Source organism: Pipistrellus kuhlii, unplaced genomic scaffold, assembly GCF_014108245.1.
Source record: "Pipistrellus kuhlii isolate mPipKuh1 unplaced genomic scaffold, mPipKuh1.p scaffold_m20_p_7, whole genome shotgun sequence".
Lineage (NCBI taxonomy): Eukaryota > Metazoa > Chordata > Mammalia > Chiroptera > Vespertilionidae > Pipistrellus > Pipistrellus kuhlii.
The window spans coordinates 21,178,634-21,202,776 of record NW_023425573.1 but is presented as its reverse complement, the minus strand read 5'-3'; the positions used below and the strand labels follow the sequence as shown (position 1 = coordinate 21,202,776).

General features: G+C 35.9%; 1 protein-coding gene across 16 annotated transcripts in view; it reads left to right on the top strand.

Annotated features, from left to right (window-relative positions):
• The window catches only part of DOCK10 (dedicator of cytokinesis 10), a 208,645-nt gene that overhangs the window by 107,721 nt on the left and 76,781 nt on the right, over positions 1–24,143 (top strand). For all 16 annotated transcript variants that reach the window (XM_045575320.1, XM_045575321.1, XM_045575322.1 and 13 more), the window contains exons 4-14: positions 1,542–1,624; positions 9,325–9,397; positions 9,682–9,804; positions 10,060–10,194; positions 15,454–15,637; positions 16,913–16,998; positions 17,257–17,340; positions 17,462–17,617; positions 21,447–21,668; positions 21,876–21,998; positions 23,189–23,271. In XM_045575320.1, the coding sequence (XP_045431276.1) occupies positions 1,542–1,624; positions 9,325–9,397; positions 9,682–9,804; positions 10,060–10,194; positions 15,454–15,637; positions 16,913–16,998; positions 17,257–17,340; positions 17,462–17,617; positions 21,447–21,668; positions 21,876–21,998; positions 23,189–23,271 (1,352 nt within the window). The remainder of the gene's footprint in view (positions 1–1,541; positions 1,625–9,324; positions 9,398–9,681; positions 9,805–10,059; positions 10,195–15,453; positions 15,638–16,912; positions 16,999–17,256; positions 17,341–17,461; positions 17,618–21,446; positions 21,669–21,875; positions 21,999–23,188; positions 23,272–24,143) is intronic.

Genomic DNA, 24,143 nt, shown 5'->3' with positions numbered 1-24,143 from the left:
AAAAGTAGTACCAATGCCCTCTGTTCTGCAGCCCTCTGCACCTTGAGTTGATTGTTGACAAAAGAGATCTTGCCTGTCCCTTCTTGGTCACAAAAACAATCACAGATCTTTATTCCTCACATTGCATCAAATTTATTGCTCCTCATACTCCCACTGATTCTAGAGGGCAAAATTTCCATCTAATCCTAACAGTAGCTTAATCTTCAGAGTTATATAATTTTAGAAACAAAAGGAATCTTAAAAGCCACTTAGGGAAATCCCCATTACCACAATTAGTACAGTGCTAAGTGCATGGTAGATGTTGGAGAAATATATGCCATCAGTAAATACTATAAAATCATTCACTATAGACCACTATAATATAACTAGTGGCCCAGTGCACGAATTTGTGCACATTGAAAGGAAATTAATTAGAATAAATATTTTAATATCACTATTTGCCTTTTCTCTATAATAGAAGTGTCAACCAAATTCACGATTGACAATGACAGATTGAAACACACCCGTGCAATTGGTGCCAGTGAGAACTTTATATACAGAGATAAACTTGCTTAATTAGATCTGCTTTCTGATTTAGTTAAACTTTTTCCTGCCCAGTGAAGAACCCCAACTTCTCTTTCAGGTACTTGTCAGCAACACAGAAGTAAATATCAACACAAAGCAGACTATTATTGTAATTCATACAGGGTAAAATATTTAACTGCAGTAGTCTTTGAATATATTCTGCACAGTGAGAAAACCTGAAGTCATTTTCAAGGTCCACTATTTCTTACTTTTCAGTCGGGTCAAGTTTCTAAGCTTTCTAAATTTCTATTTTCTGGATAATGAATGAAAATAGGATTCCACCAAGTCTCCTATCTACCTACTCCATGACTTAAAAAAAATCAAATGAGACGAGGTACGGGAAAACACTTCACAGACATTTGGCTAAAGTGTAAAATGTCTTCACCTGGCTATACAGCAAGTCGTGTTCCTGAAGAAACTCCAAGGAGGCTAGTTGCTAGGGAGAAGAAGCTGGACATTATTGCTTAGAAGGCAGTTAGGGAAACTGGCAAATAGATTTCAAGTCAACAACAGGGTTGATATAAAGAGAAAAAGGAAAGTTACTAATGCAAAAACAAGAAGAAATGGGCTAAAATTGTGATGTAAGGATAATATATAAATAACAACATCTTTCTCTACTAAAAGCTATTACATAATAAAAGCGTTTGCCAAGGACAGCTGAGAAATGATGGTACTTAAGGTTAACAGCATGTCCTTGGTGTGCTGCAGCAAGTGATAAACTAGGTCTTCCTTGATGGAGCAAAATAGAATAAGTATGTTCAATGGTTCCTCCTCCAAGAGTCTCAGAAAGGTGGTCCTTTCCCTGGAAAGTGTGAAATGATAATAATGAGCAAGCCCCTTACCTACCTTAGCATCACTAGTATACGTATCTTAACATGACCCAAGAGGTCATGAGAACTATATTCTAGTACTATAATACTTCGAGATAGCTGAATTTTTTAATGATAATTGTTTAATTATTGTTGTTTTTCTTTAAGGCTTGTAAATTTTATAGTTCCCAGTGGTATGTGGTAAACTACAAATATGAACAATATTCTGGAGACATTCGACAGTTACCTCGGTAAGAACCTATTATAAGTAGAGCTGGAGACTTCCCATATATAAAATATTTCTTTGTTTAAATTCTGCCATTGTTTATGAACACATGTATGTTAACCTAGCATCAAAGAATATTTTATACAATTTAAAAATAAGAATCAGAATATAATATTTTTTTCAACAATGCAATCTTATATAGTGACAAAAGTTGGGAATAAACTATAAATATACTTAATCTTGAACAAAGTTTGAAGATATTGTTATATCATTCTTTTGTGAGCTGTCCTTTCAATAGCTGACACAAGATTAGAAAACTGCAATTTGGATCAAAAATTTTTTCCTGACAATATTCTGTATATAGTGTTCAGATTTGCCACTGGTTCTGTGTATCTTCATGTTGGGATATAAAAAAAATCACTAAAATAGCCCTAGCTGATTTGGCTCGGAGGATAAAGCCTTGGCCTGCAGACTAAAGGGTCCCAGGTTGTGGGCTCAATCCCCAGTAGGGGGTATGCAGGAGGCAGTCTATCAATAATTCTCACTCATCTTTGGTGTTTCTGTCTCTCTCTCTCCCTCTCTGAAATTATATATATATATAAATCGCTAAAATAAACAACCTCCACAGAAGTGATTTATGCCTAAGAAAGGCTAAAAGGGATAAATAAACACCTCCTTTTCTTTCTGGACTCCGGGAAAAATGAAGCCTTTAGGAGAAGGTGACTTTTTTATTTACACTCTCACAATGTCAGCTTCGCAGAGAAGCTCACCTGAACTAAAGCAGTCACCGATTCAGTGTTTGTGTCCCCACTGAAGTAAAAACCCCCAAAGTGCAGGGAGTTTCCTTGCAGAACCCCCTGCAGGCCTAGGAGAATGCATAGCACATATTAGGTGTGCAGTAATTACTTATCAGGTAAGTATTGTAAATAGAGTGAATGGCAAATTTCAAAAAACAGGATTCCTAATGGGTTTGGGGTTGCTAAATGTAAGGAGTTTAAATAAAATGAAATCTTTCAATGCATTGGTTCATCAAATTAAAATGATGCAAATAACCCAGAAAAACACTTGAGATAATTCATAGATATGTTTTTGTTTTTGTTTTTAATGTTTCAGGGTTTTTATTGTTTTTGGGGGTTTTTTTTAGGTGTTTTTTTTTTTATTAAATTATTATCTGTGTACATATTTTACCATTACCCCCCATCCCATACATATCCTCCCTGCCCAGAGTTTTGTGTCCATTGGTTGTACTTATATGCATGTATACAAGTCCTTCAGTTGATCTCTTATCTCCCTACCCTCCCCGCTGTAATTTGACAGTCTGCTTGTTGCTTTACTGTCTCTATATCTATCTTTTGGTTCATCAGTTTATAATGTTCTTTATTATCCATAAATGAGTGAGGTCATGTGGTGTTTCTCTTTCATAGATATTTTTATTAACACTTTCCTCAAGTGAAATATTGAGATGATACACATGGTATCTAACTTTTTCATGGATACATTGCTCAGACTTAGGTACCACTTCCCAAGATTTCCCTTGCCCCAAAAAAACATCTTTTCCAGATTTGGATACTTGAAAGTACTCCCAACTTCAAAATGCAGAATTGAGAGGAAGAGTTATACAATTTGAGCTCAGATCTGCAGTAGCAGTCACTACCAGCACTGTGATCTTGGGAAAAGGTTCCCAGAGGGAACAGGGTGGACAAAGGTCCTGAGGTGGGAACAAGCATGGTCACTTGAGCAGAAAGATAGTCAGGGAGGCAGGAGCTGAGCTTGGAAAGAGAATAGAGAAACTCTGAAATGAAACTCTGGAAACCTGGGCAGGAGACCTTGTGGGTCCTGGAAAGGAGCTTGGATTTTACTCTCATTGCAACAGAAGCCCGTGACATTTTTAACCAGGACTGTGACATGATCTGTTTTATCTCTTCGAAAGATTACTTGTTCTACTCTCTGGAAAAAGAGATTGCAGTGATAAGAGTAGGAAAAAGAGAAGGGTGAGACAGGGGGTGGGGGAGTGGGGAGAAGATAATTTCTTTTGGAGTTGCATTACTATGAAGACCCAATGTTCCTCCAAAGCAGCAGGTGTTTTGTGTTTTGTTTTGTTTAAAAAAACAAACAAAAAAAAACACAAAAAACAAAAACAAAAAACACACAACAACAACAAAACACAGTGAACATTAACTTTTACCAAATCTCTGGGCATTTCATTAGAGTCAGTTAACTCTTAATAGATAACCTTCTGCAACTGCTTATTAAGGTCCCATCACACAGTTAGGTATGCGTGAGTAATTCAGAACGTCTGGTTGTTAGCACACCAGTTTATAGGTGCAATTGAAAAGCAAAGTATTTTTTCTCACATCAAGACTTCCTCTTTTGCAAAATAGTTCAGAGAAGTGGTTACAACTTGGAGGTTGTGCCCAAGCTCTGGGAACACTGCATATGAAGTGAAGTGAACAGTGTTTAGCCAGCCTAAACAAATAACACCACTGTCTTTAGATCTTTTGAAATTTTTAGTGACTTTATCCCCAAACATTGTTTTTCTTTTCTTATATTTGTGATGCCATAAAAACAGCTGTCAGAGAGGAAGGGGTTTGGGAGGAAGGGGTTTGGGGCTTGGTGAAAAAGTGGAGGGATTAAGAAAAAAAACAACTCATAAAAACAGAGAACATTATAGTAATTATCAGAGGGAAAGGGGATGGGAAGAGGTAGAAGATGGTAAAGGGGGGTAGTTGGTGATGGAAGGAGACTTGACTTGTGTGGTGAACACACAATGCAATATACAGATGATGTATATAGAATTGTACCCCTGAAACTGTTAGTACAGTTAGCTAGCTTGCCACACCACAATCTCCCATGAGTGGGTCCTTGGAATGCTTTCCTCCTGATCTCATGGAAGAACCCAATTTCCACTGGCAACATACCTATATAATTATATTAACCAATGTCACCCTAATAAATTTAATAAAATAAAAGAAAGAAAAGATTGGTGGTATTTTTCCTCTATTAAAACAATAGAGTAAGCACATTCAGTAAATACAAAGTCTGGTTGAATTGGAATGCCCATAGAGCATTAAAGAAAAATCTTGAGAGAAGAAATGCAATAGGAACCAAAACATTGTTGAGAATTTTTTACTTTAACTAAAGGAAGTAGAACTTGATACCATAAATGGGGAAGAATAAGACTGCCATAAAGTAAGGAAGTTTAGATTTTAAAAATTACATATATATATATATATATATATATGTAATTTTTAAAATATATATATATATATATAAATATATATATATATAAATATATATATATATATAAAATATATATATATATATTTTAAATATATATATATATATTTTAAAATATATATATATATTTTTTTTTTCCAAAATGAAAATCAGAAATTTTAGACTATAATCCAGAAATATAATCCTCAGATATCCCCTGAAATAATGAAGACTGTAACACTGATTAGCAAAACTGTTTTTAAAGTTATTTTACAAAGCTAAGCATTCCCTACTGAAGACTACATGTATTTAGGTCAGTAGCGGGAACAGATACTTTACTTGGGCCTTCTGAGGCTATTAGAAGTAAATCATTTTTATACCTCCTATATTAGGAGAATTTTCCTATGTCTGCTAACAATTAAAATTGATCATTTCTTTTTATGGATTGCTGAGGTTACAAAATGAAAAACTGCAATTCAGTGAAAAAATATGTGTGTTTATCTCCTTCATTTTTATTCTTTAAATTTAAAATTGTATTATTATTAAGGCCTAAGAACCCCACTTTTTTTTTTTAAGTGTCTGTTATAGGAAGATACTGGAGGAATGTGAAATGTAAGACCTTCACACATTAGGAATAAAAAAAAATCACTGAATTTGTGGTTCCAGAATGACATAAAAATGTATGATGCCAATGGAGCCAACAATATATATTCAATGAGGAAAGGAGCAACTCTAGAAAACTAGACAACACATGCGCAAGAGCGAAACTAGACTGCTGTCTTACACCATGCACAAAAATTAACTCGAAATGAGTCAAAGACTTGAGTGTAAGACCTGAAGCCATAAAGCTCCTAGAAGAAAGCAGAGAGGATAAGCTCCTTAACATTATTGTTGCCAATGGATGTTTTTTGACACTGACACCAAAGGCAAAAATACAAAGTGGGACTACACCAAAATACAAAGTTTCTGCACGGCAAAGAAAACTATAAACAAAATGCAAAGGTAATCTATTGAATAGAAGAAAACATTTACAAACCATATATCTGATAAGGAGTTAATATCCAAAATACACAAAGGACTCATACAACTCAATAGCAAAAACAACAAAACAAAACAAAAAACAATCTAATTAAAAATGGAAAGAGGTTCTGAATAGACATTTTTTTTGAAGAAGACATATAGATAGCCAACAAGGACATGACAATGGAAAGTAAAAATCAAAACCACAATTAGCTGTCTACTCACACCTGTTAGGATGGCTATTATAAAAAAGACAAGAAATAACAAGTGTTATAAGTGTTAGTGAGGATGTGGAGAAAAGAGAACCCTGATGTATTGTTGATGGAAAAGTAAATTGATGCACTATAGAAACCAATATGGAGGTTCCTCAAAAAATTAAAAATAATCCAGCAATTTCACTTCTGGGTATTTATCTGAAGAAAATGAAAACACCAGTTTGAAAAGTTATATAATTCCCATGTTCACTGCAGTGCTATTTACAATAGCCAAGATATAAAAACAATCTATTGATGGGTAAATGAAATACTGTTCCATCATATAAAAAAAAAAAAATGAAATCTTGCCATTTCCAATAACATAGATGGTCCTCAAAAGAATTATATGCAATGTAATAAGTTAGAGAAGGACAAATACCATATGATCTCACTTATATCAAGAATGTGAAAACAAACGAAAAAGAAAAAACAAGCTCATAGATACAGAGAACAACAGATTGATGTTTATCAGAGGCAGGAGGTGGGGGGAAGGCAAACAGTTGAAGAGGATCAAAGGTACAAACTTCCAGTTATAAAATAAATGTCATGGGGATGTAAAGTACAGGATGGTGACTATAGTCAGTAATACAGTATTGTATATTTGAAAGTTACCAAGAGTAGATATTAAAGATCCTCATCAAAAGGAAAAAAAAAATCTATGTATGGTGATAGACATTAACCAAACTTACCGAGATGATAATTTTTGCTATATATACAAATCATTATATAATACACCTGAAACGAATATATTATTTATCAATTATACCTCAACTTAGAAAATATATATGATGCCACTGATCATATTTATCCACGGGGTAAAACACAAAGATATATGACATATCCAAGTTTTTACTACAACTGATTTGATATAAAGAAGAACATTTTATGGAATGTATTTTGTGACTGAATATCAAATAAAATGTAACCAATTTGAGTGTCTAGATTAGAATAGATTCTTTCTTAAAAAATAAAAAGAATGTTTTCCGAGTGTCAACAATGAATCAGAATGTGCTAGGTGCCGTATGCATGTTATCTCATTTAGCACACATAATCCCACAGCATAGGAACTGTTATCCCTGCTGTATAAAGGAAAGTGGGGCACTGAGAGGGTTAGTAACTCACCCCAAACATCACAATCATAACCAAGGAAGCTCTCAGGCATCCCCCAGCCCTTATGTGGGCAATGGGAGTGATTTGGGGGTAGAAGTGAGCAATGAGACTGCCTAGAAATAATAGCTAATGTTGGGTTTCAACATCAGGGTGTCCCTATTGAGTCCTTTACTTCTGGATCCCAAAGACTCAGAGACCACACAGTGCTGCTGGGGGAAGAATGTTAAATTCAGGAGCAGAGGAGCTTATCTTTCCATGGTCTATGAAAGGGTGAACAGTCTTTGCTTAATGGCCCTGCAGGCATGAGAGACTGAGTGGTGACATAGTTACTTAAAGGCAAGGAGGGTTGTGCCATGCGGAGCAGTGGGAACTGAATGACTGGGAAAGAGGAGCCCTCAATAGCCCCCCTGCCTTTTCTAACATGGCGGCTTTCACCTCTTACTGCTCTCCTTCCCCAACTGTTCTCTAGCCCTGGCCTCCCACTCCTGGACATTCCAATTTGGTTCCTCCCTGGGACCGGTACTGTCTCCATTCACTATGCCAAAATGACCTCCCCCAGGTCATCACACAGCCAGCTTCGACTGAGTCTCAACTTACGTAAATGGCCATTCATGACCACCCTGTCTAAATCTGGTCTCTGCCACCACTACGTGGGTCAGACTTTTCTCAGCCCTTCTTTAAAATTTTCACAACCATTTTCATCCAGGGAAATTATCTTTTGTATGTATGCGTAATTATCAACTCTCTCCTTCCTTGGAATGCATACTTCCTCAGTTGGGGATTTGTTTTCTGGTGTATATTATTGGGGGGACTTCTATGTAGCAGGTATTATCTGGGTACTGGATCAGTTAGTGGCAAAGAATAACCTCCAAGAATGAAGGCAGCTCTGCATTCCCATTGAATTTGATCAAGCAAACTCAGAATTAAATGAAAAGAAATTCACCCACCCCTACCCCCACAATAGGATCTAAATTGACTACGTAGGTCTGCACTTTTTTTTCTATGAACATAAGGTCAGCAAGAATATTGTTAGGGACTAATGGAGTTGGAGTTGGCTGAGTGATGTTTTCTGGAATACCTTCAACATAGAAGACTCTTTGTGATGGGAATATTGAATGTGCCTCTGGGCTTTTTCCTCTCAATAATCATATTGTGAGGTTGCTTATACACAGTATACATCATCTTAAAAAACACACACACAAATATGCCATGAGAATCTGACATGTAAAAATGTCTAGCTAGGTATCAAGAAAGATCTGAACCTTGAATGATAATATCCAGTTCCATTCAGCCATGAGGTATGAGACAGAATCAAGCCAAGGAAAACTTATTTCTGTCTTATATTTCTGAGTATATAGCCAGGTATATGTTCTTGCTCCCTTGAGCTGTCAGTGTCCTGTGACACAGATGTTTCTATGCTACCATGGGAAATCACAAAGTGAGCACAATTGCCAATGAGTGCAGACTTTGGGGGAGACCATGGTTAGGGAGCAGCACAGCCTAGTGGCCAGAGCACATGCTTGTTTTCTGGAACACAGTTCTTAAAATGACCTCCTCTACCCTTGGTAGAAGCAGAAAGGTAATGAAAATGTCAACATGTGAAAGAGAAAAATATACTAGTAAACCATCAAACCTAAAAATTGTCCTGTTCACTTTTGTCCCATTTCGTGTGTAAATCTGCATAAATATTAACTCTATGGATTAAAATAGAGATTTATTTGCTGGATTACGATGTCCAGGTGGAGCCAAAACCGGTTTGGCTCAGTGGATAGAATGTCAGCCTGCAGACTGAAAGGTCCCAGGTTCAATTCCAGTCAAGCATATACCTTGGTTGCGGGCACATCCCCTGTAGGAGGTGTGCAAGAGGCAGTTGATTGATGATTCTCTCTCATCAATGTTTCTAACTCTCAATCCTGCTCTCTTCCTCTCTGTAAAAAAATAAAAATAAAAAATAAAAAAACATGTCCAGGTGGAGGGGAAGGTTAAAACCTCCAAAGAAAATGGGATCCTCACAAGGTTACATTATTTTATTAAAAATGCAGTAGTTGTTACCCAGGAAACAGCTGAAAATGAAAACCATGTCTCAAAAGACAAATCAGAACCTTTATTTTTGTTTTAATATTAGAGCAGAGTACAAGCCAGAGAAACTTCCTTCACATTCCTTTGAGGTTGACCATGAAGATGCTGATAAGGATGAAGTAAGTAAATTGTTGATAGTGAAATGTTTAAAACATGAGGATAATTAGTGCTTGTCTTTCGCTTGAGTGTTCCATGTTCTGAATAGTTTTTCATCAAGCTGCAGTAACTGTTTGTATGAGGGCTTTTAGTCAAAATGAGTCACGTTAGTTTTGAAATGGAACATGATTATTTGAGATGAATCAAAGAGAGTTTGAAAAGGAGGCTCATTTTTAAGTGCAAGTGCCTTGCCGAAGATCTGGGATTCACAAAAGACTGCAGTCATGCTAATGATGCTTTTGTGCAGGATACCACCTCCCACTCGTCTTCCAAGGGCGGTGGGGGAGCGGGAGGAACTGGAGTTTTCAAGTCTGGCTGGCTCTACAAGGGGAATTTCAACAGCACCGTGAACAATACCATTACTGTGCGGGTAAGGAGACATCAGGGCACATCTTTGTGTCTGCCACCCTTCCTGACACCTCTCCTTCGGTCAGGGCACAGAGGAGAGCCATTTGACCTGAGTTTATGTTCTGCGTCATATTTTATTTATGAGAAAAGAGTGTGCTCTTCCCTCAAACAGCACCCCATAAGTGTCACACTCCTGTAGGAATAAAAAAAAAATGCTAGTTTCTGTAAGAGCACACTGCAACCTCAACTACCTTCTTGTATCTTTTCCATTATTTAGTCATTCAAAAAGCGCTACTTTCAGCTGACTCAGTTGCCCGATAGCTCCTACATCATGAATTTTTACAAAGATGAAAAAATATCCAAAGAGCCCAAAGGGTGCATCTTTTTGGATTCCTGTACAGGAGTGGTGCAGGTGAGTAGGAATCTTTTTTCTCTCTTGGTTTTTTTTTGTTTTGTTTTTTTTAATCAAATGTTATGTTCATGCAGTCATTCGTTATTTTTTCTATACAAATATTTATGGAGTATCTGAGATAAGCCAAGATTTGTTCTAGACCCTAGGGAGTCAGTGGAGAACAAAACAATCTTGATTCCTGCTTTCACAAAACTTACTTTCAATAAAGGAAGAAAAAAACAGAAAATAGTCAAAGAAATAAATAAACAATAGAATCATGCCGGGACCGGTTTGGCTCAGTGGATAGAGCGTCGGCCTGCGGACTGAAAGGTCCCGGGTTCGATTCCGGGCAAGGGCATGTACCTCGGTTGCGGGCACGTCCCCAGTGGGGGCTGTGCAAGAGGCAGCTGATCGATGATTCTCTCATCGATGTTTCTAACTCTCTATCCCTCTCTCTTCCTCTCTGTGAAAAATCAATAAAATATATATTAAACAATAGAATCAGTTGGTGAAATCTGGAACAAAGAAAATAAACAGGGATACTGAAGGGAGAGAGATAAATGATGACATTGGAAAGGATTATTGATTTTACAGAAGTGGGAAAAGTATGTTTGAAGAGACAGTATTTGATCTGGAGACTCAAAAATGAGCAGGGCAGCACGTACAAAGGTCCTGAGACAAGAGCAAGTCTTTTATATTTGAGGAAAATGGCCACCTGTGTAGCTGCATTAGAGAACCACTGAACTAAGGAATTTTATAAGATAACATGTAAATCAAATAGCTCAAAAGATACGCTTCATAAATATTATCTTTATTATTAGATGTGAGATAGTAAATGTATAATGTGCATGTACATCATCTTCTGTCTAAGAGGAGGTTTCCTTCAAAGATAAGGATTACATTGATTCCCAAGAGCTTAATTTAAGAAACAGCCATAGTGCTTTTAACAGACAATGCTCTTCTGCAACCTCTTGATCTTCAGATTATTGTCCTTAATATTCAATTTGGCACAAACCACTGTGGCAAAGGGCAGTAGATAATTCCACAGATCCATTTGGACCTCTTACTTTTAAGACATGTATTCTTTCTACTCTGATTAAATAGCTATCCTTATTCCCTCTTACATAAAAATTGAAGCAATCAAGTGTTTTAGCAATCTTACCTCAAATTTCATATTATTATTGTCTCAGTATGTTTAAAAAAAAAAAAAAAAAGACCCAGCTTGTTTTGCTCAGTGGATAGAGCATCAGCCTATGGAGTGAAATGTCCCAGATTCAATTCTGGTCAAGGGCATGTATCATTTACAGCTTCTGGCCCTGGTTGGGGACATTCAGGAGGCAAACAATTGATGTGTCTCTCACATCTGTGTTTATCTCTATCTTTCCTTCTCCCACTCTCTCTAAGAATCAATGGGAAAAAATGTCCTTGAGTGAGGGTTAAAAGATAAACAAAAAAACACCTGAGAGAGAGAAAATGCCTTTCCAAGTCACAGAGCTAATAAATGACAAAATTAGATCTGAGGCACAGGAATGTCCAAAATTACAGAAAGATGCCCAAGAAAATACTTTGGTTATTATACATGAAGTGGACATACCTACATACGTACACACATACATGTATCCTATGTAAGCCACATGGGCACAGGAAACACTACAAAGATGTGTATATATGCAATTCTAAACAGTGCATTTTAGATGTAGGATTTACTTCAGCAAATATATATTGAAATGCTTTCTATATGCAAAGCATTGTGGGAAAGCCAAATATGAATTAGATTATTAGATGTGGCTTCTGACTTCAAAGAGCTTCCAGCCTGTGGGAGGATGAACAGGAAAAAAAAGAAAAGAAAGATAATATGTGAAAATAAAGCATAAATGACTAATTTCAAACATTAGGTTCTGATAATACATGCAAGAATGAAATTCTGTTTATCTCTGATGTTGATAAATTGCATTATATTACATTATACATAGTATATATGTGATAGTTCTTTTTACTTGTTTATTGACACTCCATTACACTAGAATGTAAGTTCAAGGAGGGCAAGCACTTTACATGTGTTTTTTAATGCTATGTACTTGGCGCATAGAAGGTACCTAATATTGTTTATAAATGAAAAATAAACATACAGAAAATGGCCAGAATTGCACAGTTGGTAGCCAGAAACACCAGTAACCTGGAGTTGATGTTGTGTGTTTCCTTTTAAAACTCTTCTTTTGTTTCTGAAAAATTAGGTAAAAGATGCTAGCACCATTACTGGTGTGATGGAATATTTTGTTTGGGTAACTTCTTTCTTCATCATTCAGTCCTCCATTGGCTTTAGTGGTGTCCAGTGTCCTTGGAGTATCTATTTTAAAACTTTTCCAGATGAACTTTGTAGAAACAGACCAGTTTGCTACAACTCATTAAACATATCAGACCATATTCAGTTTCCTATTGTTTATGAAGCCGTGTAGGTGGGCTGGGGTGAGCTTGGAAGAACAAACTAGTTGCAGTGGACACAAAGAACACTGATTTCATGGAAACAGGGGAACATGGGGGAGTGAAAAGAATATGATTACTTTTTGAATACCATTTTAATGACTTAACTATTGCATTTCAAGATTATTATAATAAAATGTTCCATTGATTTTCTATTTCTGTCCTTTCTTTTTTGCAAGTTGATATGCCATTATTTTGGAGAATGAGATGGAAAACCACTTTAGGCATCTTAGTCCTCGCCGACATAAACCTCTCAATGCTGAAAGCGGTTCTATTTCTCTCCAAATTTAAAAAAATAATAATTTGGTTTCTGAGCAGTTGTAAATAGAATATTTATTTTATTTATAAACACCTCTTTGTGAGAACCAAGGGCTTGTTATAATTTCTTCAAAGTTTAAAAAAATATTTGCAATAATATTGTTAAACTTGGCAACAATAATAAATTTATTTGATGTGCAGAGTGCAATTTAAGAAATCAAAAAAATTTAAATAGTATTTCATAATGTTTTCTTTCTACAATTTTTATTGGTTTCTTAGCATCAGCATTAAAAAGCATGCTGCAGCTTGATCCACTTTTAACTTGGACCCAATATTAGCAGTTTGCATAGCTGAATCTCCCAGTTCTCATGATTTACAACATCTGATTAGTCAAGGAGACTCTTTAACTTGTTTGTTTTCAAGACAGCACCGAGATTGGCTTGCATTTGCAATTGTCCTGAATTCTGGGCACGTCTAGTTTTTCCCCCCTTCCTGTCTATTTCTCTTCCTTTTTTTTTTTTTTTTTTTTTTTTTTTTTTTAAGAAACCTGTCTCTTTTTTATATGTGCTATCAGCCAACTTGCCTTTGTCCTTAGGCACTCTGTGTCACTGAGGTCACAGGAGATTCAATGGACCTCCATGGACAGAAGCCCAGGAAGCTTGTGTGAAGGTGTATGGAGGGAGTCTGCCCACTCCCCCTAAGGGGAGTGCGGCTTCTAAGAACTTGCATTCTTTTTTTCTTTTCTTTTTTAATATTTTATTGATTATTTTTTTATAGAGAGGAAGAGAAAGGGATAGAAAATTAGAAACATCGATGAGAGAGAAACATTGATCAGCTGCCTCTTGGGTAGGCACCCCTTGCTGGGGATATGCCCGCAACAAAAGTACATGCCCTTGACCGGAATCAAACCTGGGACCTTTCAGTCCGCAGTCCACAGGCTAACACTCTTATCCACTGAGCCAAACGGGTTTCATCAGAACTTGCATTCTTAAAGAAGCTGCCTAGATGTTGGCTTTGCACACAGTGGTTTGAGGCCACTGCCTTGCTGGTGACTCCTCATTCTGTTTACACTGCAGCCAAAATAATTTTTTCCAAATGCAGCTCTGGACCTTAACTTGCCAAATCCATCCTGCCATGTGCTCTCATGAGACCAGCTATTTTATTCTCATATGCCAATAAGCAATTCTGCTCTCAAAAAGAATATTAATACCTTGATTTTTTACCTTTTCTTCAATATATTCATATAAAATGTAAGTATATTCATCTTCCAATATCACACTGTGTTTAATTGGTTAAGGCCTGTCTCCCTGTTCTGCCAGGGCAGAGACTGTTTCTTCCTGACACAAAATCCAAGCACAATAGACACCGCTTTACGAGTGAATGTTATCACTGCACTGACCACCGAGGACAGTTAGCCAGCTTCTCTAATCAATCTCATGGACGAATAAAGGAGCTAGCCTGCAAGTGATCCATTACAAGGCAAGGAAATGATACTTTTGACAATAGTACAAAAGTATGGATGGGAGCAAATAGCTTATCATTGGAAGAGTGTAGAAAAAAGCATTTGAACTGTGACATTTTACAGTGAGAATCACACTTAGCTTTTAAACTGATTCTTCTTTTGCCTTCAATTTCCAACTTTTACTTTTTCTTGAGGCATTTGTGTTGTCTCACTATCTATTCTCAGCACATGGAAAATCTATTACCTCAAGGCCAAAGCTACCCCTTGGTGGGTGATTGTGCCAGGAAGGTAGCAAGGAAGGAGGACAGCATTCACTGAGCATCTTCTTTGTACCGGGGTTATCTCAGTAGGTGTTAAAGTCTAAAGAGGTTATTTCCCCTCTCTACCACTTGCTACCCAGGTGATTCCTAGCACATTGTAATTTACCCGCCCAAGCCTCAATGTCATCATGTGTTAAATGGAATAATATGATTTTTCACAAAAAGGTTGTTGGGAGATTTAAATAAGATAATGATTGTAAAATGTTCAGCACGGTGCCTTGTATATAGGCAAGTATTTAGTAAGTGTCCTATTTGTAGTTGTAATTGTGTTGTGGAATTGGAAAGGAATGAGTTATTTTGGAATAGTGTCTGAAGGCATCCCAAAGAAAAAGGACATTGCCGAGAGGATATTCAAAATTACTTTTTCTTGCCACCAAGAATAGCAACTCTATTCCCATAAAATTACTTATACTTTGATATTTTTCTACAATTTCATAAGATAATAATACTCCCATCTTCTGGTTCTTCTCCAGTTTGTGCTTTACTTATATGAAGTTGAGTTATCCTGAATATATAGGCTTTGCTTTATTATAGTGTGGGCACTCTAAAGATTCTAGAACAGTGTTAGTAAAAGTTGAATACCTGTATCAGAAGTACAAACTAATCCATACCCATCTAAATGTGTGTCCTTTTTTGGGAGATTTCTTTATGTTACCTACATATATGGAAAACTTTTAGAACCACCAGGAGTCCATAAAATATGTCTCCCACTCTCTAAGACTTATTAATCTGGTGTGTTTTTTTCTTTTTGTATCAAAGAATAACAGACTAAGAAAATATGCCTTTGAATTGAAAATGAATGACCTGACCTATTTTGTGCTGGCGGCTGAAACGGAGTCCGATATGGATGAATGGATCCACACCCTCAACCGCATCCTGCAAATCAGCCCTGAGGGACCCCTTCAGGGTCGGAGGAGCGCAGAGCTCACAGATCTGGGGCTGGGTAAGAGCACATCATCACCCTCTCTCATCCTTTGCAAAGCGTGACGTGTGCATTTGGGTCATTTAAACTCCTAGAAGCTATAGTAGCTGGCAGGTCTAGCTCATCCATCCCTGAGATCCAAGAAATTGCCCCTAAATCTTAACTTGTACTGAACAGTGAGTGTCACCCCACAGAGGTACGATTTTGACTTGACAGACAGTGATTGAGGCTAAAGCCCAGCAAATGATGTTGGGAAGCATTTGACATCAGTTTTAAAAAAATGTACCCAGATCTGATGAGGTGTCATCCTGTGCTTTATAGCTTTTCACTAAATTTAATGCATTAACTGTATACTCTGTGAAGGCAGATATGCATTGCTTCCTTTTAATTGAAAGGAGTGTCATGTATGCTTTTTGACCATACTGAGATCTGCTTATGTATATATGAAAGTTCTATAAATTTGGCATAGTATTAGAGATTTTTATAATAAAATAAAATTTTTTGCCCATCCTAATTCCCTCAGAAGATTCTAATTCACTCCAGGCAAAGAGAAGGGAGCAAAAGAGAGGAGAGAAGGAGTGAAATGAAAGGTAGATAAAGCAGGTCTATAAATACGTGGAAAACAAGTTCACCTTTAGAGTCAATCACTCCTCCCAAAGGAAAACTATTTTAAGGCATCTTGCACTGCATCATGGTCCATTAGAAAACAAAGTGTCTTTAAGTTCTAGTAACCTAAGTATCATGTGCTTTTAAGTGAACAAGTCATGAGAGAATAAGGAAGAAAGATCATTGTTGCTTTTAACACCACTACTGTGTACCATTGCAGGTATTTTACATTCATGTTTTACTTAATAATATTCAACTAGAAAATTAATGTTTAAAGAGTTATAGAGAATTTAGTACTAACAGAAGCTAGAATGAGAGTTTTAAACTGATGGCATAAGAGTCAGAATTATCAAAAATAAAAATGTATGTATGAAAACTTGAGTATGCTTTCATGAAGTAAGTTAAGACAGCACCGAGTATAAATGCAGAACGTAAAGGTTCAGAGTTCGCATGGGCATAGGATGGTGTCATGGAAAGCATTCCCAAAAGATCATCAGGAGGTCTGGTTTCCCAGCCAATGTCTTTTTAACAGTAAGGAGTACTGAAACCAAGATACAGTAAAGGCATCTGTTCACTTCCATCCATCTTTCACCGCTCTTGGGTCTAACCTAGTTTTGAAATGTCACAGGAGAGAGAAAGGTGTGATTCATGAGTGTTATTTAATAACCTGTCTTTGTGTATCTTTTCAAGATTCACTGGATAATTCTATCACATGTGAATGCACACCAGAGGAAACAGATTCTTCAGAGAACAGTCTACATCCAGACTTCACAAAAGTAATAAAGCTGACACATTATCATGCAAATGAATTTGCATTGCTTATTAGTTAATGCTTTCCTGGAAATTTTTTTAAGGTTAATTAAAGAAATACAAAATTTAAAAAATTAAATTACGTTTTTATAAGACTTACCAAGTGTCAATGGGTGATATTAAAACTCTGATAATACGAAGGGAGCTACTTCTTGCCATTTTGATGGGGCTGGGCTGAAAGTATCTGGCTATTTAGATCAGAAGTAACACAGTATTCTCTATAGTACCTCACAGAAACTGAAGAGACCGTCAAAGCCACTCGAAACCTGGAGAGGCTTAATCTCTTCTCCATGGACCCAGATATAGAAGTAAGTTGGAATTATTTCTAAGCCCACATGAAACTTGATCCATACAATTGTGGTTTTTATATTTTTTTGTGTGTGTATGGATAAAAACTTTTGTTGAGTAAAACTGTCAAAATGTTTCTAGACCTTGAAACTTCAGAAAAAGAATCTTTTAGAACCCGAGTCTGTGATCAAACCATTTGAAGAAAAAGCTGCCAAGAGAATCATGATCATTTGTAAAGCTCTCAACTTCAGTCTTCAGGGATGTGTTACGGAGAATGAAAATGACCCGATAACGAATGTAAGTTGCTCTTCTGTTACTTCCTATACCCATAATCCAACAGCCCACCACCCCGGTCGAATCTCTTCTGTTCCTAGTCATTCCAAGCAGAATGCACACCATCTAGTGTAGCAGGGAGTGTGACTGACAGAATTTTTACATATGACGAAATGCACAAGTTCTGAAATGGAATTGTCAATATGCTGCCATAAAGTTTTTCTGTTAACGTAAAGAAGAAGCATCAGAGGGACTATGTTCTAGGGTTCTTTCCATTAAATCAGCATAGTGCTTCTGAGTTTCCTAAGATACTGTTCGTATCTTCTTGTATCTCAAGGTGGCTTTTAAATTGACATTTTTATTTTAATAGTTATATGCTTATTTGAATGTGTATTAGAAAATAATTAAAATGAACATACCAGCCCTGTGATTTCACAGTTATTACTGTCTAAGACAAGGCTAACTAGTGAACCAAGTGAAATAATATCAAAATAAATATTAATTTAATAATAGCGCAGATGCTACATGCAAGTTGTAGGGGGAAAAAAGTGCTTCACTGATATTTGGAAAATACCACACTGCTCATTAAATCAATACAAGAGTCCTTTTTCTACTAAGTAGACCCTCTTGGGAGTTCTCAGCATTCTGAGGAGGCAGTTCTATGCTAATTGTGAATGTATGTGTGGAAAGAGTGCATTCTGTGAGCATCAACATTACCAAATGTTTCTACAAAGAAGAAAATAAAATTACTTATAATTCTACCATTAATTTAAAAGGTTGCTATATTGGCAGATTACCTTTTATTATTTTTAATACATTCTGTTCTAATTTCTAATAAATCATCTCTCAGTTGTCATTTTTCACCTCTAAGTAGAAAACTTATTTCCAGATCCATGAAGCAGGCCCCATTTGCTTTTAGAAGGCAGACACAGCATTACGTTTCCCTACAAACTGTGCCCTTCATGCATATGCATCTCTTTTTAGATGGAGCCTTGTTAGTTGTGATGGTGAGTGTCTGGCAGAAAGGACGAACTCCGCATTTACCCTAGGTGTGAAAGGAGGTTATTCAAAGGTTTAAAGTACTTTATCATGATGCAATCTAATCTGTGTTTCTAAAATATTCATCAGGATAATGGATTGGAGGAAATAGGAGTTGAGAAGCTAGAAAACTACCTCTGTAATTCATTTCCTTGTTTGGATTAGGGGTAGCAAGGAAGGAGAGAAATGGATGGATTTGACTGATGTGTTATAAGTTGACAGGTTTTTCTGGTAGATGGGAAGATGGGATATACAGGAAAAGGGAAAGGAAAATCTTAAGGATGAGTCCCTGGTATTTTCTTTGAACAGTTCTATGCAGGATGCTGCCACTTACTAAGAGAACAAAACTGTAATAAGAGCAGATTTGGGGGATTTAGATAAAAAATTCCACTATGGACATGTTAAGCCTGATAAGCCTATTAGATAGCTAATAAGAGATATCCATTTAGGAAGCTCAACACAAGTTTGGAACCAAGGGATTAGCCATGAGCAGAGATATCAGCTTGGAAGTCTGGTCAAGGCAGTGACCTGGAGAGAATCATCTAAGAATTTCTATGTACATAGAGAAGGGGCCAAGAACCAAATGTTTAAATGATGAATGGAGATGTAACCAAAGAAGACTAAGAGGAATGACCATTAAAATAGAGATAAACCAGGAAAGAGTGCATCATGATGCCAAGAAAGGAATGGACAGCAGTGTGGAGTGGTGCTGAGAGGCTGAGCAACACAAAGCCAAAGAGGAGCCCAGTGGGTGTGGGAACATGGAGGATGTTGAAGGCTGTAAGGGGAAACATATGTGGAGTAAGAGTGTTAGGAAGAACGATCAGAACATACTTTCTTATTCAGGATTAAAAAAAAAAAAAATACACTAGAAACTTGCTTTTCCAAACTATTATTTTAAAATATCAGGAAAATTTAACCCAACTCATTATGTCCCTTAATCATCTTATTAAAGAAAATTAAATGCTTTTTTTTTTAACCAAACACATCCTTAGCTCTAATTAAAATGTCAAATTTAGAAACTGAAACACAAAGAAAATGGGCTTTTCTTCCCAGTGCCAAGGACATATGACTTCTTTCCCGTGGATTCCTTTATCTGTACAAAAAAAACATATTCAGAAGCTTAGTTTTTGTATTTGGGCCAATCTCCCAAGCAAGAGAGCAGGCAGAAGTTCACAGCATCTTACAGTCTCTCTCACATCTGTCAGCCAGAGGGAGAAGTTGATTTGGAGTGCTCTGTATGTCTGTATAAGTTTAATTTATTTTACAGTTGCCACAAATGTTAAAAAAACAAGGAAATTGCTTTTTAAAATATAATGTCATTGTTCTTATAAGCAATGTTATAAGCAATCAATAAAACAGCCTCACCTTAACAGTCGTTTGCTATGCAATGGCATTCTTTATTTAAAAAAAAACCCTTGCATATTTTTCAATGGCACTGCTTTATTAATACAGCTACTTTTAAATTTATTGTTTTAAGTCAATGAACACGTTTTTAAATTAGTCAAATATTGCTTTAAGTTGCTAAAGAACCAACTTCTGCATTTAGTGAATGAGCTTCTAAAAAACACCCTAAAAAATCTTTTGCATGGTGAGGAAACTATTTGACAGCGTGTAATTTTTTAGTCAGTCATTGAAAACCAAGTGCAGGTTGATGGCTTTATAGAATAAAATATTTCTTTGAAAATGGGAATTAATTCCAAAAATCGAAAATAATAAAGCTGTGAAGCAGCAAAGCAACATTTAAAATGTCATTTTTTTATGAAAAGTACCTAATTCTAAACAAAAGAAACCTATGATTTTATTTGTTAGGCTTTGAAGGTGCTTTATTTAACAAATCCTTACTGAAAAGCTAGTGATTTAAAGAGTAAAAATTGACATTTAAGTTGAAAAGCTGGATTGGGAGAAATAAATGAATCACTGTATGAGCTTTAATTTCTGATGGATTATCAATGCAGGCCATTTATTTCCATTCTCTAAGCAGAAATGAAAATCAAAATGCAACAACTCAGGAAAAATAATAAAGATTTTTTTTTTTTTTGACCTTCAATGTGTTTGTGTTCCTGCCTGAGTTATTTTCATGTAATTTTTTTCATTTTTCAACTCTTGGCAGACTACCACTACCACAAACCAGGATTTTTTTTGAAATAAATTAAATTGGTAAAACATAAACCTTTTATTTTTTAATTGTCTTTTTTTCCAAATTAATTTATTGAATTTCATTTTGTACGTGTCATTCTATTTATAATAGTAAGGCAGCTGATAAGTATTGCTAAGATTAAGGAATTAAATGAAAACCCTCATTGTAAGCTAAACCCTCATTATAATTATAATTTCAAAAAGTAAGAAGTATCTATTAAACATTCAACAAAATCTACAGCATGAGTGAGGCTGTACAATGATGAGCCATGTCATAATTTGATTTGTGTGTATAACCTGCTTGATCATAGAATATTGTCAGATACATGATAGGTTCAAATCAAAATGAAGAAGCATAAACATAAGTAAAAATGTTTTTGTAAGCATATTCTAGCCTTAGAAGCCTGTAGTTAATTACATATATAATTATTCATATACACGTATGTACATATGGATGTAAATATAATATGTATATAATTACATATACATAGATTTGTTTATTTTAGCCCTTGTTTTATTTAATCTGCTCATTTGATGTTTTTCTAATTGAAAAGTCCCTCTTGAATCTTTTTCCTTTGGCTTCTGTGACACTCTGGTAGCATTAAAAAAATTTTTTTTCAGGGGGGTCTTTTATTTGTTTGGTTTTTGACAAAACCATCGCTTCTCTTTCTCACAGGTTGAGCCCTTTTTCGTGAGTGTGGCACTTTACGACCTCAGAGACAGCAGGAAGCTTTCTGCTGATTTTCATGTGGACCTGAACCACACGGCTGTCAGGCAGATGCTCTCAGGGGCCTCTGTGGTACAGGAAAATGGGAACATAGACACGGTCTCCCCGCGGCAATTGGAAGAACCTCAAGTCAAGGGGTTTCCAGAGGAATGGCTGAAATTTCCAAAGCAGGTTGCACTTTTATTTACACTTGGTGGGGCATAGAATGCTGTCCCACTGTTCTTTCCCATACCCTACACAAGATTAATGATTACCCAACTAAAAATTTCCCTAAAGCTGTTCTTTCAATACAAATGAGATTTTATAAGTATCTTCAGGGTGGCATACTACATGCTTACTAGTTTGTTAATCCTAATTCTTTTTTGTGTGTGTACATAGGCCATATTCTCTGTAAGCAATCCACATTCTGATGTTGTTCTGGTGGCCAAAGTCGAGAAAGTACTAATGGGAAACATTGCAAGTGGTGCAGAACCTTACATTAAGAATCCAGACTCCAACAAGGTAATGCATACTCTTTTCCACACAGAATTTCAATTGATTTCAAGAAATAAAATTGCATTTTCTGATGAATTATCAATTATAAGTTTAAGTCTCAAAATATTTACTTAGTGAATAAATATTTTCATTAAGGAATTTACTTAGGCATCAGGAAAATGTTAAAGTATTTCTGGCTTATGCTTTGTGACCCAGAAGTTTCTGGCTTTTGATCATTTATTAGTAGAAATAAATTTAAATGTGGATAAAGCTTCAACTCAAGGAGCAGTATTAACAATAATAAAAAGTTAGGAGGATTAATCTGACTAAAAATAAGTCAATACAGCACACTAAGATATTATTAATGCTGATGGGAAACTGTATGAAAAGGGGGACAGATAATTGCATATCAAATTATAACAAACCTTACTAAAGAAAGAATAAAGGATATACAGAAAGTTCTTTGAATGATGGGAACACGGGATTTTTTTTCTATGAGATATTTAATAATTGAATGTTACTATTTAATAGAAAATAAATATAAAAGCTTATATTTTCCACACAAAAGAAATACATTGAGGAAATAATGTATAACCATTGAATTTGAGCATATATATATGCACATTTATGGCAGAATTTAACAGATTTATGAGATTCAGAATTTGACAAACTATGGTGTGTGGTTCAAGTCCACCCTGCGACCTGTTTTTGTAAATAAAGTTTTATTGAAACACAGTCATACTCATTCATTTATGGATCTTCTATGTCTGCTTTCCTGCCAGAGCAGCAGAAGTGAGAAGCTATGACAGAGATCATATGGCCCAGTATATTTACTGTGTGAACCTTTACAGAGCAATTTTTCTGACCTCTGTCATGATAAATAAAACATTGGACAAACTGTGAATGTAAATTTGATAACACTTTCCATTCAATATTTTAAGGTTTTTGAAATTAGAAGAAAGGAAAAATGTTGGTATTCCAAGACAAGGGTATTTTCTATATTTGAATTTCCAAACTAAAAAAGAAAGAAAAATATTATGTAGTAGTTTGAATGCAGAGACTATCATTTGGCTCTTTAAGAGGTGCATGTGGGCCCAGTAAGTCAGAATTCCATTGAGTTTCAATATATGATAACATAGAAAAATATTTGTTAATATTTTTCATGGGCAGGTTGTAAAGTGATGTTCTAAACCACGTATCATTTATTTTTCCCTTAGTATGCACAAAAAATACTCAAATCCAACAAGCAGTTCTGCAGCAAGTTGGGGAAATACCGCATGCCATTCGCTTGGGCGATGAGGTAGGTTGACAATTGCAACCAATAGAATAGAAATGCATTTGTAGTCTGCATTGGAAGCTTCCCTTTTGAACACCTCTGTGTTACTTGTTATTTTTAATATACTAACACCTAGAATAATGCTAATGTGTTCATCTTTATAAATACTGTGAGCTCCTCAGAAATGTGTTTTACAAGACAATCAAGACAACTCATACTAAACGGGGGCCACAATAGGGGTACAGTGTTGGCATGACCAGGTATGCTATGGGTTCTTGGTAGGGTCAAATCAAAGTCATAACTTGTTTAGGATATAAATTGTATCGCCCCTGAGAGCTTGGTGTGCATAAAACTCAGATGGACGTATTTTGATGTCTTAGGCAGCTGCACATAGAGTGCTGGTCTATGTATGGTTGTCTAGAAGAAGCTATTGATTTGATCATTTAAACTACCTTTGATGCTGATTAGCATAGCTGAATTTATCAGCACCAGTTGATGCTGATAGCAATACTGAGTTATATTGACACTGATGATAGAATCATCCTCCTGGAAATATAACCTCTGCATAAAGAACTAAAAATAGGCCCTAACTGGTTTAGCTTAGTAGATAGAGTATTGGCCTGCAGACTGAAGGGTCCCAGGCTTGATTCCAGTCAAGAGTATGTACCTTGGTTGTGGGTACATATACAGTGGGGAGTGTGCAGGAGTCAGCTGATGGATGTTTCTCTCTATCTCTCTCCCTTCCTCTCTGTTAAAAATCAATAAAATATATTTTAAAAAACAACAAAAATAGTTTGTTGGATCCACTCAAACATTCATTATTATTGTCCTCTTCAATCTCTGTGCATCTTTATTAGTATAATAAAGGAGGAAGAGCCTGGAATAGACATAAGGGA